The sequence below is a fragment of the Rhineura floridana genome, chromosome 3 (assembly GCF_030035675.1).
Source record: "Rhineura floridana isolate rRhiFlo1 chromosome 3, rRhiFlo1.hap2, whole genome shotgun sequence".
NCBI classification, from domain to species: Eukaryota; Metazoa; Chordata; class Lepidosauria; order Squamata; family Rhineuridae; genus Rhineura; species Rhineura floridana.
Window position 1 is genome coordinate 208,365,286 of NC_084482.1, and position 12,649 is coordinate 208,377,934.

The 12,649-nt window shown below is 43.2% G+C and overlaps 1 protein-coding gene across 3 annotated transcripts in view; it reads left to right on the forward strand.

The window, feature by feature from the left end:
- LOC133381385 (zinc finger protein 160-like) overlaps positions 1 to 7,958 on the forward strand; it is a 14,762-nt gene extending 6,804 nt beyond the window's left edge. For all 3 annotated transcript variants that reach the window (XM_061620454.1, XM_061620455.1, XM_061620453.1), the window contains exons 4-5: positions 2,704 to 2,897; positions 3,683 to 7,958. In XM_061620454.1, coding sequence (XP_061476438.1) covers positions 4,391 to 6,073 — 1,683 coding nt within the window. In that variant the 5' untranslated portion in view covers positions 2,704 to 2,897; positions 3,683 to 4,390 and the 3' untranslated portion in view covers positions 6,074 to 7,958. The remainder of the gene's footprint in view (positions 1 to 2,703; positions 2,898 to 3,682) is intronic.
- The last annotated feature ends 4,691 nt before the right edge of the window (positions 7,959 to 12,649 follow it).

Sequence of the window (12,649 nt, forward strand, 5' to 3'; positions counted from 1 at the left end):
TGGAATTTGCTCCCACAAGATGCAGTAATGGCCACCAGCTTGGATGGCTTTAAAAGAAGATTAGACAAATTCATGGAGGACAGGGCTATCAATGGCTACTAGCCATGATGGCTGTGCTCTGCCACCCTAGTCAGAGGCAGCATGCTTGTGAAAACCAGTTGCCGGAAGCCTCAGGAGGGGAGAGTGTTCTTGCACTCGGGTCCTGCTTGCAGGCTTCCCCCAGGCACCTGGTTGGCCACTGTGAGAACAGGATGCTGGACTAGATGGGCCACTGGCCTGATCCAGCAGGCTCTTCTTATGTTCTTAAGGCAGATCAGATAAAACACAGGCTTCCATGCTGTTGGCCTTGGCAGGCTCAAGTCCAGGACTCCAGGGTCTTCCTGGGGAGGAAAGTGGCTGGGTGAACCTGACATGCAGCTATTCCCACTTTGGCCCCACCCAGTGGAGCTTAGGGTGAGAGCCAAGCCTTCTTTTGGTGGGGGGCCCTCTCTTGAGAGACCTAGTGACTCTAGCCTCTCTCCTAGACTTCCTTGCCCTTCTTTCGCCTCTCTGAGACATTTTATATCCTTTAGGCGTTCCCTCCATTCATTCCAGGTAAAATCCTGCAGCTACACTCCTTCCTCTCCCTTCCGGATAAACGAGAGGGCCCTGCCCAGCTCATTCTAGCACCGGTGGAACCTCCAGACAGTTCCCACATATGGTCAGAAGCCATGGCCTGGTTGATACTTGGTAGTGTGGATCAGGGCCTTCCTAAAGGGCAAGATGCCGGAAAAGGACTGTCAAACCCTTGCGGCTCATCACACTGTCATGATCAACATTGTGTATGATGATGATGATGAATTCAGTTTATTAATCACTGACCGCATGAGTCTCCAAGTGACTTGTGTAATTGGGGATGGAGACCTTTTTCAGCCCAAGGGCCACAATCCTTTCTAAGCAGCCTTCAGGGGCCATATGCCAGTGGGGGGTGGGGCCAGATGCAGAAGTGGGCGGAGCAGCAAATGTGAATCTTTCTTTGATATACGTGACTAGTTTCTGTATACATTCGCACGCTCCTCTTTATCTGCCATCCAAGCATTTTCAGAGGTCAAGGACACATTTTAGGCAGGCAAAAAAAGTCAACAGAGGGTGCAAAGCGAGGAGGTGAGGGGTGTGACCCTGGGGGAGGACTGGATAAAGAGGCCCGGAGGGACAAATTTGGCCCCTGTCCTGAGGTTCCCCATCCCTGATATGGAGCATAACATAAAATAAAAAAAGAATGATACATATCAGTACAAGCCATGCAATCCCGATGAAACAGACCCAATTGAACAGCAGCACAAACTTCAGCAGCAAAAGCATTCCATCAATAGACATCAAAATCATCACAATCTGCCAGACACCTGGGAGGAAAGACGAGGTTTTCATTGGTGGCGAAAGGGTGTTAATGATGGCACCAGGCAGACCTCCCTGGGGAGAGCATCCCACGGGCAGGGAACCAGGGCTGAAGGGGCTTGTGGCCTCCTCCCAGGAGGCACCCAGAGGAGGGCCTCAGATGGAGATTGAAGGGTTTGGGTAGGTTCACATCGGGAGAGGCGCTCTGAGGGATGTTGGGTTCCTGAGCCGTGCAGGGCTGTATAGGTCAAAATCAGCACTTTGAATTGGGCCCGGAAACATACAGGCCGCCAGTGCAGCTGTGCCAGGATCAGCGTTATGTGACTGACTCACCTCAAGCCTGTCAGCAATTGTGGGGGACTCTGCTCAAGCTGCAGCTTGTGAACATTGTTCAAAGGCAGCCCCCTGTAATTGTGTCTGGGAACAAGAGCCACTGCAGTTGCTGTAATCACAGTCTCTATAACTGGCACAAGTCAAAAGTCTGGCCACTGCTTTCTGAACTGGCTGAAGTTTCTGATCACTCCTCAGAGGCAGCCCCACAGGGAGCACTCTAGAGTAACCCGGGTGTGGGGAACCTCAAGCCTGGAGGCCAAATGTGGCCCCCAGACCTCTCTATCTGGCCCTTGGGACTCTTCCCAGGCCATGCCACTTCTCCAAGGCACACACTTCCCTGACCCTGACCCTCTCCCTCCGAAGTGATTTTGGATGGCTTGAAGGTGTCCTTGAACTGTGATAATGCTTTTTGGCTTGCTTGACACAGGATGGAGAATTATGTGTGTGTGTAGACGCCTCCAACTTTTGTGTAGTGGGAATGCAGCCTACTGTAGAAAGGGAAGAGCCACATCCATTCTTCTGCCTGCTTTGGCCTCTGAACCCACCCACCACTGGCATGCGGCCCCTGGAAGGTTCCCCAATGGGGAATGTGGCCCTTGGACTGAAAAAGGTTCCCCAGCCCAAGGTATTTCAAATGAGATTGAACTAAGGGATGTGCTAGTATGTCCAGATCTGAAGAGTTCTGGGAATGGGCGCACACTTGGCACATCAGCCTCAACTGTGCAAAGCCCCTCCTGCTCACTGCCAAATTCTGGGTAACCTGGCTTAGGAATGTCCATGTCACCTCTGATCAAGAAGGATATTGTAGAGCTGGAGAAGGTTCCAAAAAGGGGAACCCAAATGATCAAGGGACTGGAGCAATTCCCGAAAGAGGAAACAATTTTGAGGGCTTTTTCGTTTAGAAAAAAGAAGAGGAAGGGTGGAAATGACAGAGGTGTATAAGATGATGCACGGTGTGGAGACGGTGGGGTGAGACAAGTTTCTGTCATAATATAGACCTGGAGGCCATCCGATGAAGCTGAATGTTAGAAGATTCAAGACAGAAGAATGAAACTACACACAACATAATTATGGAATTTCGTCCCTCAAGAGGCAGTGACGGCCACCAACTTGGAAGGTTTTAAAAGAAGATTAAGGCTGTAGTCCAGTACATGTCTATTCAGAAGTAAGCTCCGTTGGGTTCCTCCCAGGTAAGCACGTATTGGATTGCAGCCTAAGTTGCTATATTCTTTGGCACAGCATTTTCCTTACGGCAGGGGTGAGACAAATTCATGGAGCAGGAGGCTATCAATGGCTACTAGCAACAGTGGCTCTGTTCTCCCTCCACAGCTGGAGGCACTATGCCTCTGAGGATCAGTCGCTGGGAATCACAAACAGGGAGAGCAGTTTTGCCCTCAGGTCCTGCTTGTGGGCTTCCCATTGGGGCACCCGGTTAGCCATTGTGAGAACTGGATGCTGGACTAGATGGCTCTTTGGCAAGCCTTCTAAGTAAGTGGCCATGATATTGTGGCAGCCAATAACTCTGAAGGATCCATGCACTTTGCAATAAACCGGAAATAACCCAGGCTAAGTATGTCTGATCCAGCAGTCAGGCTCTTCTTAAATTCTCTTTCGCAGTTCTCATTGAATTCAAACTATTATTGAACTATATTACTATACATTATGTAAACTTTTTCTTTGAAATGTATTTTGATATTACATATGTTGGGAGACAACTAACAAATATGGACGATAAATAAATACTTGCCTTTAATAGACTAGATTCACAGATTGCAGGTGAAATACACACCTTACTGGGTGTTAACTGGTGAGGGATTCCCCTTACAGTACAGAACAGCAGAGTAAAACTCTGTAGTGTTAGTGGAGTGACAAAAGAAGGAAAACTGAATAAAGAGAAGCCGCTTATTGGGCTTGATCCCTGATACAATCCCTGGTTTCTGATTTGGACTCCTAATTTTTTTCCCATCACATGCAGTGAATGGGCAGGAGAAGGAGAATTATTGAGAGCCATCTGCACCGTCATTGGGAACAAGCAAGTAGAACATGGTGAAATGAATGTTTGGAAATCAAAGGGATTTAAAAGGCACAAGGGAAATCAGCCTACGTTTGAGAGGAAGAAATCTTCTACTCCTTAGGGTGATGACATCCACGAAAGCTTGATCCAGCAGGAAGACCGGAAAGAAAACAGAAGGGAAAAGTGTTCAGTGTGAGGGGGAAATATTCAAATATAAATTCAATAGATGCTGCATAACTCACATGGGAGGAAAACCATGTAAGTGAATTGAGTGTAGGAGGAGCTTAAGTCACAGTCAGAGCCTAACTGAGCATAAAGGAATCCACACGGCATGAATTAATCTGCATGAATTAAATGCATGAAGTGTGCAAAGAACTTCAATCATAGCATAAGCTGTATTTCACATCAGAGAATCCAGAGAGGCGTGAAACTGTTTTAATGTGTTGAGTAGGAAAAGACCTTTGGTGACAGCAGGAAACTTATTTTGCCTCAAAAAACCCATGCAGGGAAGAAGCCATGCAAACTTATGGAATGTGTAAAGAGCTTCAGTCATAGCTAGCTTTATGACTAATAACCAGTACAGGGGTCTAGCCATTTAAATGTGTGCAGTGTGGAAAGTGTTTCACTCATAGCTATAGCTTTACTGCATATCAAGGAACACACACAAGGATGAAGGCATATAAATGTATGGAGTGTGGAAAGCGCTTTAGTCAGAGTAGTGCCCTTACTTTACATCAAAGAATTCATACAGGGGTAAAACCGCATAAATGTGTAGAGTGTGGAAGGAGCTTCCGTTCTAGTGCACACCTTAATATACATCAAAGAACCCACACAGGAGTGAAGCCATATGAATGTGTGGAGTGTGGAAAGAGTTTCACTCGCAAGTATGTCCTTACTATACATCAAACAATCCACACAGGGATGAAGGCATATAAATGTATGGAGTGTGGAAAGAGCTTTAGTCAGAGTAGTGCCCTTACTTTACATCAAAGAATTCATACAGGGGTAAAACCGCATAAATGTGTAGAGTGTGGAAGGAGCTTCCGTTCTAGTGCACACCTTAATATACATCAAAGAACCCACACAGGAGTGAAGCCATATGAATGTGTACATTGTGGAAAGAGCTTCAGTCAAAGTGGAACCCTTAGCGTACATCAAAGAATCCATACAGGGGCGAAACCACATAAATGTGTTGAGTGTGGAAAGAGCTTCCGTTCGAGTAGCTGTCTTTCTTCACATCAAAGAACCCACACAGGGGTGAAGCCATATGAATGTGTGGAGTGTGGAAAGGGTTTCTCTCAAAGAGATAGTCTTACTACACATCAAAGAACCCACACAGGGGTGAAACCATTTAAATGTGTGGAGTGTGGAAAGACCTTCAGTAACAGAACAAACTTTCATACACATAAAAAACTCCACACAGGAGTGAAGCCATATGAATGTGTGGAGTGTGGAACAAGCTTCACCCGTAGACATCACCTTACTTCACATCAAAGAACGCACACAGGGGTGAAACCATTTAAATGTGTGGAGTGTGGCAACAGTTTCAGTCAGAGATACAGCCTTACTGTACATCAAAGAATCCACACAGGGGTGAAGCCATATGAATGTGTGGAGTGTGGAAAGAACTTTAGTGACAGGAGTAGCCTTACTTCACATCAAAGAACCCATACAGGGGAGAAACCATTTAAATGTGTGGAATGTGGAAAGTGTTTCAGTCAGAAGGGAAACCTTACTTTACATCAAAAAACCCACACAGGGTTGAAACCATTTAAATGTGTCCAGTGTGGAAAAACCTTCGGTCAAACAAGTCATCTTGCTTCACATCAAAAAACCCACACAGGGTTGAAGCCATATGAATGTGTAGAGTGTGGAAAGAACTTTAGTGACAGGAGTAGCCTTACTAAACATCAAAGAACCCACACAGGGGTGAAACCATTTAAATGTGTCGAGTGTGGAAAAACCTTCAGTCAAACAGGGGATCTTGCTAGACATCAAAAAACCCACACAGGGGTGAGACCATATGAATGTTTGGAGTGTGGAAAGAGTTTTGCTCGTAGACATCACCTTACTGAACATGAAATAACCCACACAGGGATGAAGGCATATAAATGTATTGAGTGTGGAAAGAGCTTTAGTCATAGTAGTGGCCTTACTTCACATCAAAGCATCCATACAGGGGTGAAACCACATAAATGTGTGGAATGTGGAAAGAGTTTCCGTACTAGTGGACAACTTAATATACATCAAAGAACCCACACAGGAATAAAGCCATATGAATGTGTTGAGTGTGGAAAGACCTTCAGTCAAAGAGCAAACCTTGCTAGACATCAAAAATCCCACGCGGGGTGAAATCATATGAATGTGTGGTGTGTGGAAAGAGTTTCAGTCATAGCAATTGCCTTACTACACATCAAAGAACCTACATGGGGATGAAGGCATAGAAATTAATGGAGTGCAGAAAGAGCTTTAGTCAGAGTAGTAGCTTTACCTTACTTCAAAGAATCCATACTGGCGAGAAACCATATAAATGCATGGTTTGTGGGCAGAGCTTCAGGAATAGTGGAAAGCTTACGTGATATCAAAGAACCCACACGCAGGAGAAACTGCTTAAATGAATGTGTGGCACAGCCATTTTCATACATTGCGTATGTTGTAACATTAATTATCCTAACACATACCTCTGAATTAAAGAGATAAAAAGCCCTTACTTCTATGACAAATAACAGGTGGCAGAAATGACCTAACTAGGCCAAGTGAAGTCCAGCTCTGATTTCAAAGAGGTGTGACCAAAAGCAGGAAGGAATCTCTCTGCATCAAGGTTTGCACGGAGACACAGACTCCCCTTCCAGATTTGTATTGCATTCCTTGAGAGCGCAGAGGCACTTTGGAGCTCAGATCTCCACCTTGTGTCCCAAACCGTAAACAATGGGATTTTCTGCCAGGCTTAAGGGAAATCTGCCCTTGGGGAGCTGCCAAAATAATTATTTTGTGGGTTGTTGCAATTTATAACCTGTGTCCATATCTTTACCATAATCAGGAAGGCACAATGGGTTGGGAATATGAGGTGGGAGAGTAGCTCAGGGTGTTTTTGTGGTGGCCCAATCTCTGGCCTGGTCCTGAAACTCCAGCTAGACATCTCTTGACGACCTTTTTATGTAGACAGGCCTAGGTAACTATATAATTTTTAGAATAGCTACTCATTTTTATTATCATTTTGTAATGTTTTTATATTTTGTAGTGTATTATATTTTGTTATATATATTGGTGTACTCCATGTTATACTGTATGAATGAATGATGTATTGTATGAACGGTCCCGCTTGCAGAAGAACATTCAGGAGCTTACTCTAAGGTTCCCAATCATTTCTTTTCATCTGTGAGTTTACATAGGTGTCCTTAGGGGAGAACAGCCTCATTGGCCAAATGATGACTCTTGTTGGGCCGAATGTGGCCCACGTGCTGTTGTTTTACTATGCCTCCTGTACTAGGATAGCTGGGAATGTAGTATGCATCAACCAGAGGGCTGATAGAATTTAGGGAGAATTTAGCAATGGAAGCTGTAATTAATTGTAATTGTGTAACCAGGGGTCATCAACATTTTTGGCCCAATGGGCACGTTTAATTCTGAGAAAGTGCTGGGGTGCCAATCACAAAAATGGCTGCTGTTGAGGGATGGCATTGCATAAAATGGCTGTCATTTCTCAGAGGGCTGGGGATCAAGGAAAGGTAGGCCATAAAAATCTGTAGGCATATCCCACCATCAGTGGGAAGACGGCACCTCTCCTGTACTTAGAATGGGTGGGAGGGTGCATGTCCAATCCTGGCATCCAGTGAAATGTGGACATGCCTGAGGAGTCTTGCTCAGTGTAGGAAAAGGTGAGCCAGTACAAACAGGGAGCTGGAAGAGCAGACAGTCTCGCATATATTGTGGATCTTTGAGGGGCTATATATTCAGATCTTTCACAGGTGCCATATGAGGTGCTGTTGGGCGCACTGGCACCACGGGCACCACATTGGCAACCCCTGTAATAGGCATTTTACCTGATGTTTTAACACTGTGTTTCCCACATTATTTTGCCATGTAAGTCTACTATTGCCTGCATACTCTGTTTCCATATATTTTACCTTCCCCAAGATTCATCTATATATCATGTGCTTTTGATTTTGCTTTTTCTTTGCAGATGAGGTTTTAATCTTTAATAAAATGAAATTCATGATCTTCGACTGAAATAGTTTAAATAATATTTCCAAACTGATTCCAGCCTTTGCTCATGTCTGGTCACAACCCTCTTGCCCAATGAGGCAAATTAAGAACCTCACATTCACATATAAGTTCATGGATAATGGGAAGGGCTTCAGCAACACAGTCCACGAGTGGGAGAAACCACATAAATGGAGTCTTAAAAAAACACAGAAGCCTTACTGTACAGGAAAGAATGCTTACAGTGTGAAATGATCATCAGTCAACACACAATCCTTACTTCATACCACAAAGACATAGAGTAGGAAGACCACTTTACATGGTCATCTATGAAACAGAAAAAATGGAGGTTTGCTAGACCGAATGGATGGATTATGGCCTGCTCTGGATGGGGTTACACTCCCTCTGAAGGAGCAGGTACGTAGCTTGGGGGCCCTTCTGGATCCATTACTGTTGCTTGAAGCTCAAGTGGTCTCAGTGGCGCGGAGTGCCTTCCACCAGCTTCAACTGGTGGCCCAGCTGTGCCCATATCTGGACAGGGATAGCCTAACATCTGTTGTCTATATTCTGGTAAATTCTAGGTTAGACTACTGCAATGTATTATATATGGGGTTGCTGGTTTTTTTTTTTTTCAATTTTTATTAAATTTCAAAAACCAAAACAATACAAAAAGGAAAAACACAAATCAACAACTAACACAATAAAAAAAGAAAAAATATATAAAAATATTGACTTCCGATTTGTCGTAGTTCAGCTATAAATCTATAATATATAACAAGCCTGACTCTAAATAGATTATAAAATCACCTTCCTCCAGCGGTTATCTTAATTGGTTTCAAATCTCATTAACATCATATCATTTTATTCTTCCACAAAAAGTCAAAGAGAAGTTTCCAATCCTTGAGATATATGTCCATCAATTTTTTTTCTAGATAAACATGTCAATTAATCCAACTCATCAAGTCTACTAAGTCCAGTAATTTCAAATCGCTCTTCTTCCATTATCCGTATTAGTTCCATCTTCCAACTTTACGCACCCAATAATCTTGCTGTCATAGTCATATAATAAAAGTCTGATAGGAATTTCCTTTATCATAGATATTTTCTTGCCATCAATTCCGAACGTATCACTGAAGTATTGTTGCAAAGCCACATCTCTGTTCCTCTTTTTTACATGATACATTAGCACATCTCTTGAAGATTTTTCCATTGACACAAAGCAGGGATTAATTCTGTTAACTTTCTCCATTTCAAGTTCCATCAAATCCTTCCAGTCCAGGAATTTTTTTGAACCGATAATATCTTTATCTCCAATCTCTTCAATTCCTTCAGGGACAGCGCTGAGTTCCAAACCATAATATTTGTCTCCAGGATCCATCACAGCCAGGAAATCCAAATATTTTTTCATGTCCATATTTAATCCAATCTCCATAATTTGAACCTTGCCTTTAATTTCTCTTTCATCCTTTTTTGATTTTCCAGATCTATCTTTATTCTCCTTTTTCATAGAATCCTGAATTTCTTTCAGCTCCTGTCTCATTTCTTCAAATTCAATTCTCAACGCTTGTCTATTATTTCTCAGTTCTTGTTTTATTGACTTAATCCCATTCATTATTTTCTGAAACATGTCTAAAGATAAAGTTCCTTCTTGTACATCCATAATCTTCTTAATTGTCATTCTTAGAGCCAAAGGAACAAAACTCCTTCAATTTTCAATGTTCCAAGCAAAAAGCAGTTTATTTCTTTATCCAGTTACAAAGGAGTTAATCTTTCAAACCAACTTACGTCACACTCTAGACAGCTCTTATCTCTTATATGCCCAGAAGTGCAAAAACAGCTTTAGTTCACAGCGTACAAATAACTAGTAGCAGAAAGAATGAGCAGATTCGTCAAAAAAAAAACCCCCAAAAAACCAAGTAGATCAAAAAGTAGTCCCAGACATATATCACACAAAAGTCTTATAAATCAAAAATCTCTTCCAATCAGAAACCCCTCATCCGTTGAAATCTTTATAAAGCTTTTTTCCATGTCAGCTTTTTGCAATAACAAAAAGATAGGCTATTTTTATTTTCCTCCCCCTTAATTCCGTGAGTAAAAAAGAAGGAAAGTTTTGGCTCACCCAGGTTATCTTAATTGCTGAGTCTTTGACAAATCTCTTTAGCTGTATAGATAAGAAAGTGATAAGCATAGACAGGAGAATTCTTGCCTGTTAATCCGTTGTTTTTTAAAGAAAAAAAAAGGTCACTTTTTCAGCTGAGCTGGCTATAAATCCTTGCTCTGCCCGAGCAGCTGGAAGACCTTCTTTCACAGACAATTCTGACGAATTCCAGTCTCCAACAATCACAACAAAGCTGTGTGGGAAATCTCACGTTTCTTCCTTATCCGGAAGAAATTATCCCCAGTCAAAAACAACCTTCTGACTGGATTTATTACTGAAAAAGTTTCATCCAAGACGGGGGCCCGTCTCAGAGCTGCACAGGCGGAGGGATCCTCCTGGGAAGTCATATGGGGTTGCTGTTGAAGACAGTTTGGAAACTGCAGCTAGTGCAGAACACAGTGGTCAGATTGGTGACCAGGGTAGGTCGATTCACATATATAACACCAATTCCGCCACGACTGCACTGGCTGCTGATTAATTTCCAGGCTCAATTCAAAGCACTGATTTTGACCTATAAAGCCATATGTGTCTGAAGACCTCAGTATCTCAAGGATAGTATCTTTCCATATGAACCAACCTGAGCCCTGTGTTTGTCATTTGAGGCCCTTCTTTGTGTGCCCCCTCGACAGGAGGTTTGGATGGTGGCAGCACAAGAACGGGCCTTTTCAGTGGTGGCCACTCGGCTGTGGAATGCTGTCCCCAGGGCACCTGGCACCTTCTTTATTCATCTTTACATGCAAGGGAAAGGCTATCCTTTTCACTCAGGCCTTGGGTATGCTGTCTTAGTCTTTGTTTTTAATTTTTTTGTATATTGTATGTTTTTAAAATTAGTTTTATACTGCATGATTTTAAAATGTGTTGTAAGTCACTTAGAGACCACTAGGTATGAGCTGACTAAATAAATCCGTTTAAATACATGGATATATTAGTAAACATCAGGAAACTGATAAGAAGACTAATCCAAGGTGGGAAATTGGATGTTACCAGTGGGTCAGATCCAGAATAAGCCCACCTTCCATGGACCTCTTTTGACAGGTGGGTGGGGTCAGCTGACCACCAGTCCAGGTGGCATCCACCCAAGAGTTCCTAGAGAACTCCAATGTGAAATTGCTGTTTGTCTGCCAAAAATATGTAATGCTGCTAAGATCAGCCTCTGTACCTGAGGACTGGACAGTATTCAGTTTAACACCAGTTTAAAAACTTTTAAGTGTAAATGCATTAAATCAATTATCTCTCCCTCCAGCACAACACCCATTTTATTCCTGTAGTCATGGTAGTGCTGCAATTTAGATGAGATTTAAAAATGCAAAAATGCATATGCTCAGAGGTATTCCTCTTTTTCGCAGGGTTGGCAAACTGGATTCTGTTTGTTTTGCTACTCTAAGGTATCAGGAATGGAGAAGCAGTTGTAAAGCATGGAAGGTCGTAAAGCATGATAGAACTCTATAAAATTAATCCTGGTGTCGAGAAAGTGAATAAAATATTTTCTCCCTCTTGGAATACTAGAATTCAGTCAGGTTGGGACATCCAATGAATGTTGGAAGAGTCAGGACAGGCAAAAGAAAGCACTTCCTTGCACAGCACATAGTTAAACTCTGGAATTCACTCCCACAAGAGGCCGTGATAGCCACCAACTTGGATAGATTTAAAAGAGGATTAGACAAATTCATGGAGGATAAGGCTATCGGTAGCTACTAATCCTAATGAACTAACAGAACTAACAGTTCTGCCTCCACTGATACAGGCAGTAAATGCCTCTGAATACCAATTTCTGGAAGCCACAGGAGGTGAGAGGGCTCTCGCACTCTAGTCCTACTTGTGGCCACCCCATACGTATCTGGTTGGCCACTGTGAAATAGGATGCCGGTGCCGTGCCCGAACTCAAAGAACTCCAACTCCGACACAGCTGTGGTTTTTTCATTTATTGAAGTAAGAGAAAGTTTCAGTTCAGTGCCCTTCATGAATCCACCTACGGCTTACTCAGAACTCAGCATCTCTCTAGGTTAAACTAGGGACGTCTTCATTGCAATGAGACATTGACTCAGCAACTAGTCACACCCCCTCACTCGGCTTAAGTAAGACTGGGCGGGCACCGTGCCTGTCCCAATTTCTCCACTGGCTATTTTATAAAGCCCATGTGTGCCACTGAAACACACATGGGCCCGCAGGAAACCCAGAGGTACCTTTTTAGCTTTTTTTATTTTAATGCGCAGATAACATTTCAATGAGAAAAAGAGAGGTGATTTCATCAGCCTCATAATCATTTTTTTAAAAGAACATGTTAGCAAAAAAAGCACTTTCGCTTTTAAGGGTCTGCCCTGCTTCTGAGAGGTCAAAGACAGGAAGCACAGCCGATTAAAGCGAAAAGTGTGTGGCACGTGTGTTTGGCATCAGGAGCACACGTGACTTGCACCCGCACCGGAGCCAGCTTGGTGCAAGCAGCTGCTGCCCTTGCAAAGGGAAGCGAGCAAAGCGACGATGCTCTGCCCCATTTCAAAAGATTAGAGAAATGAAAGGGAAATTTAAACCAAGAGTAGGGATGTTGAATAATCCACAGGGGAACACAC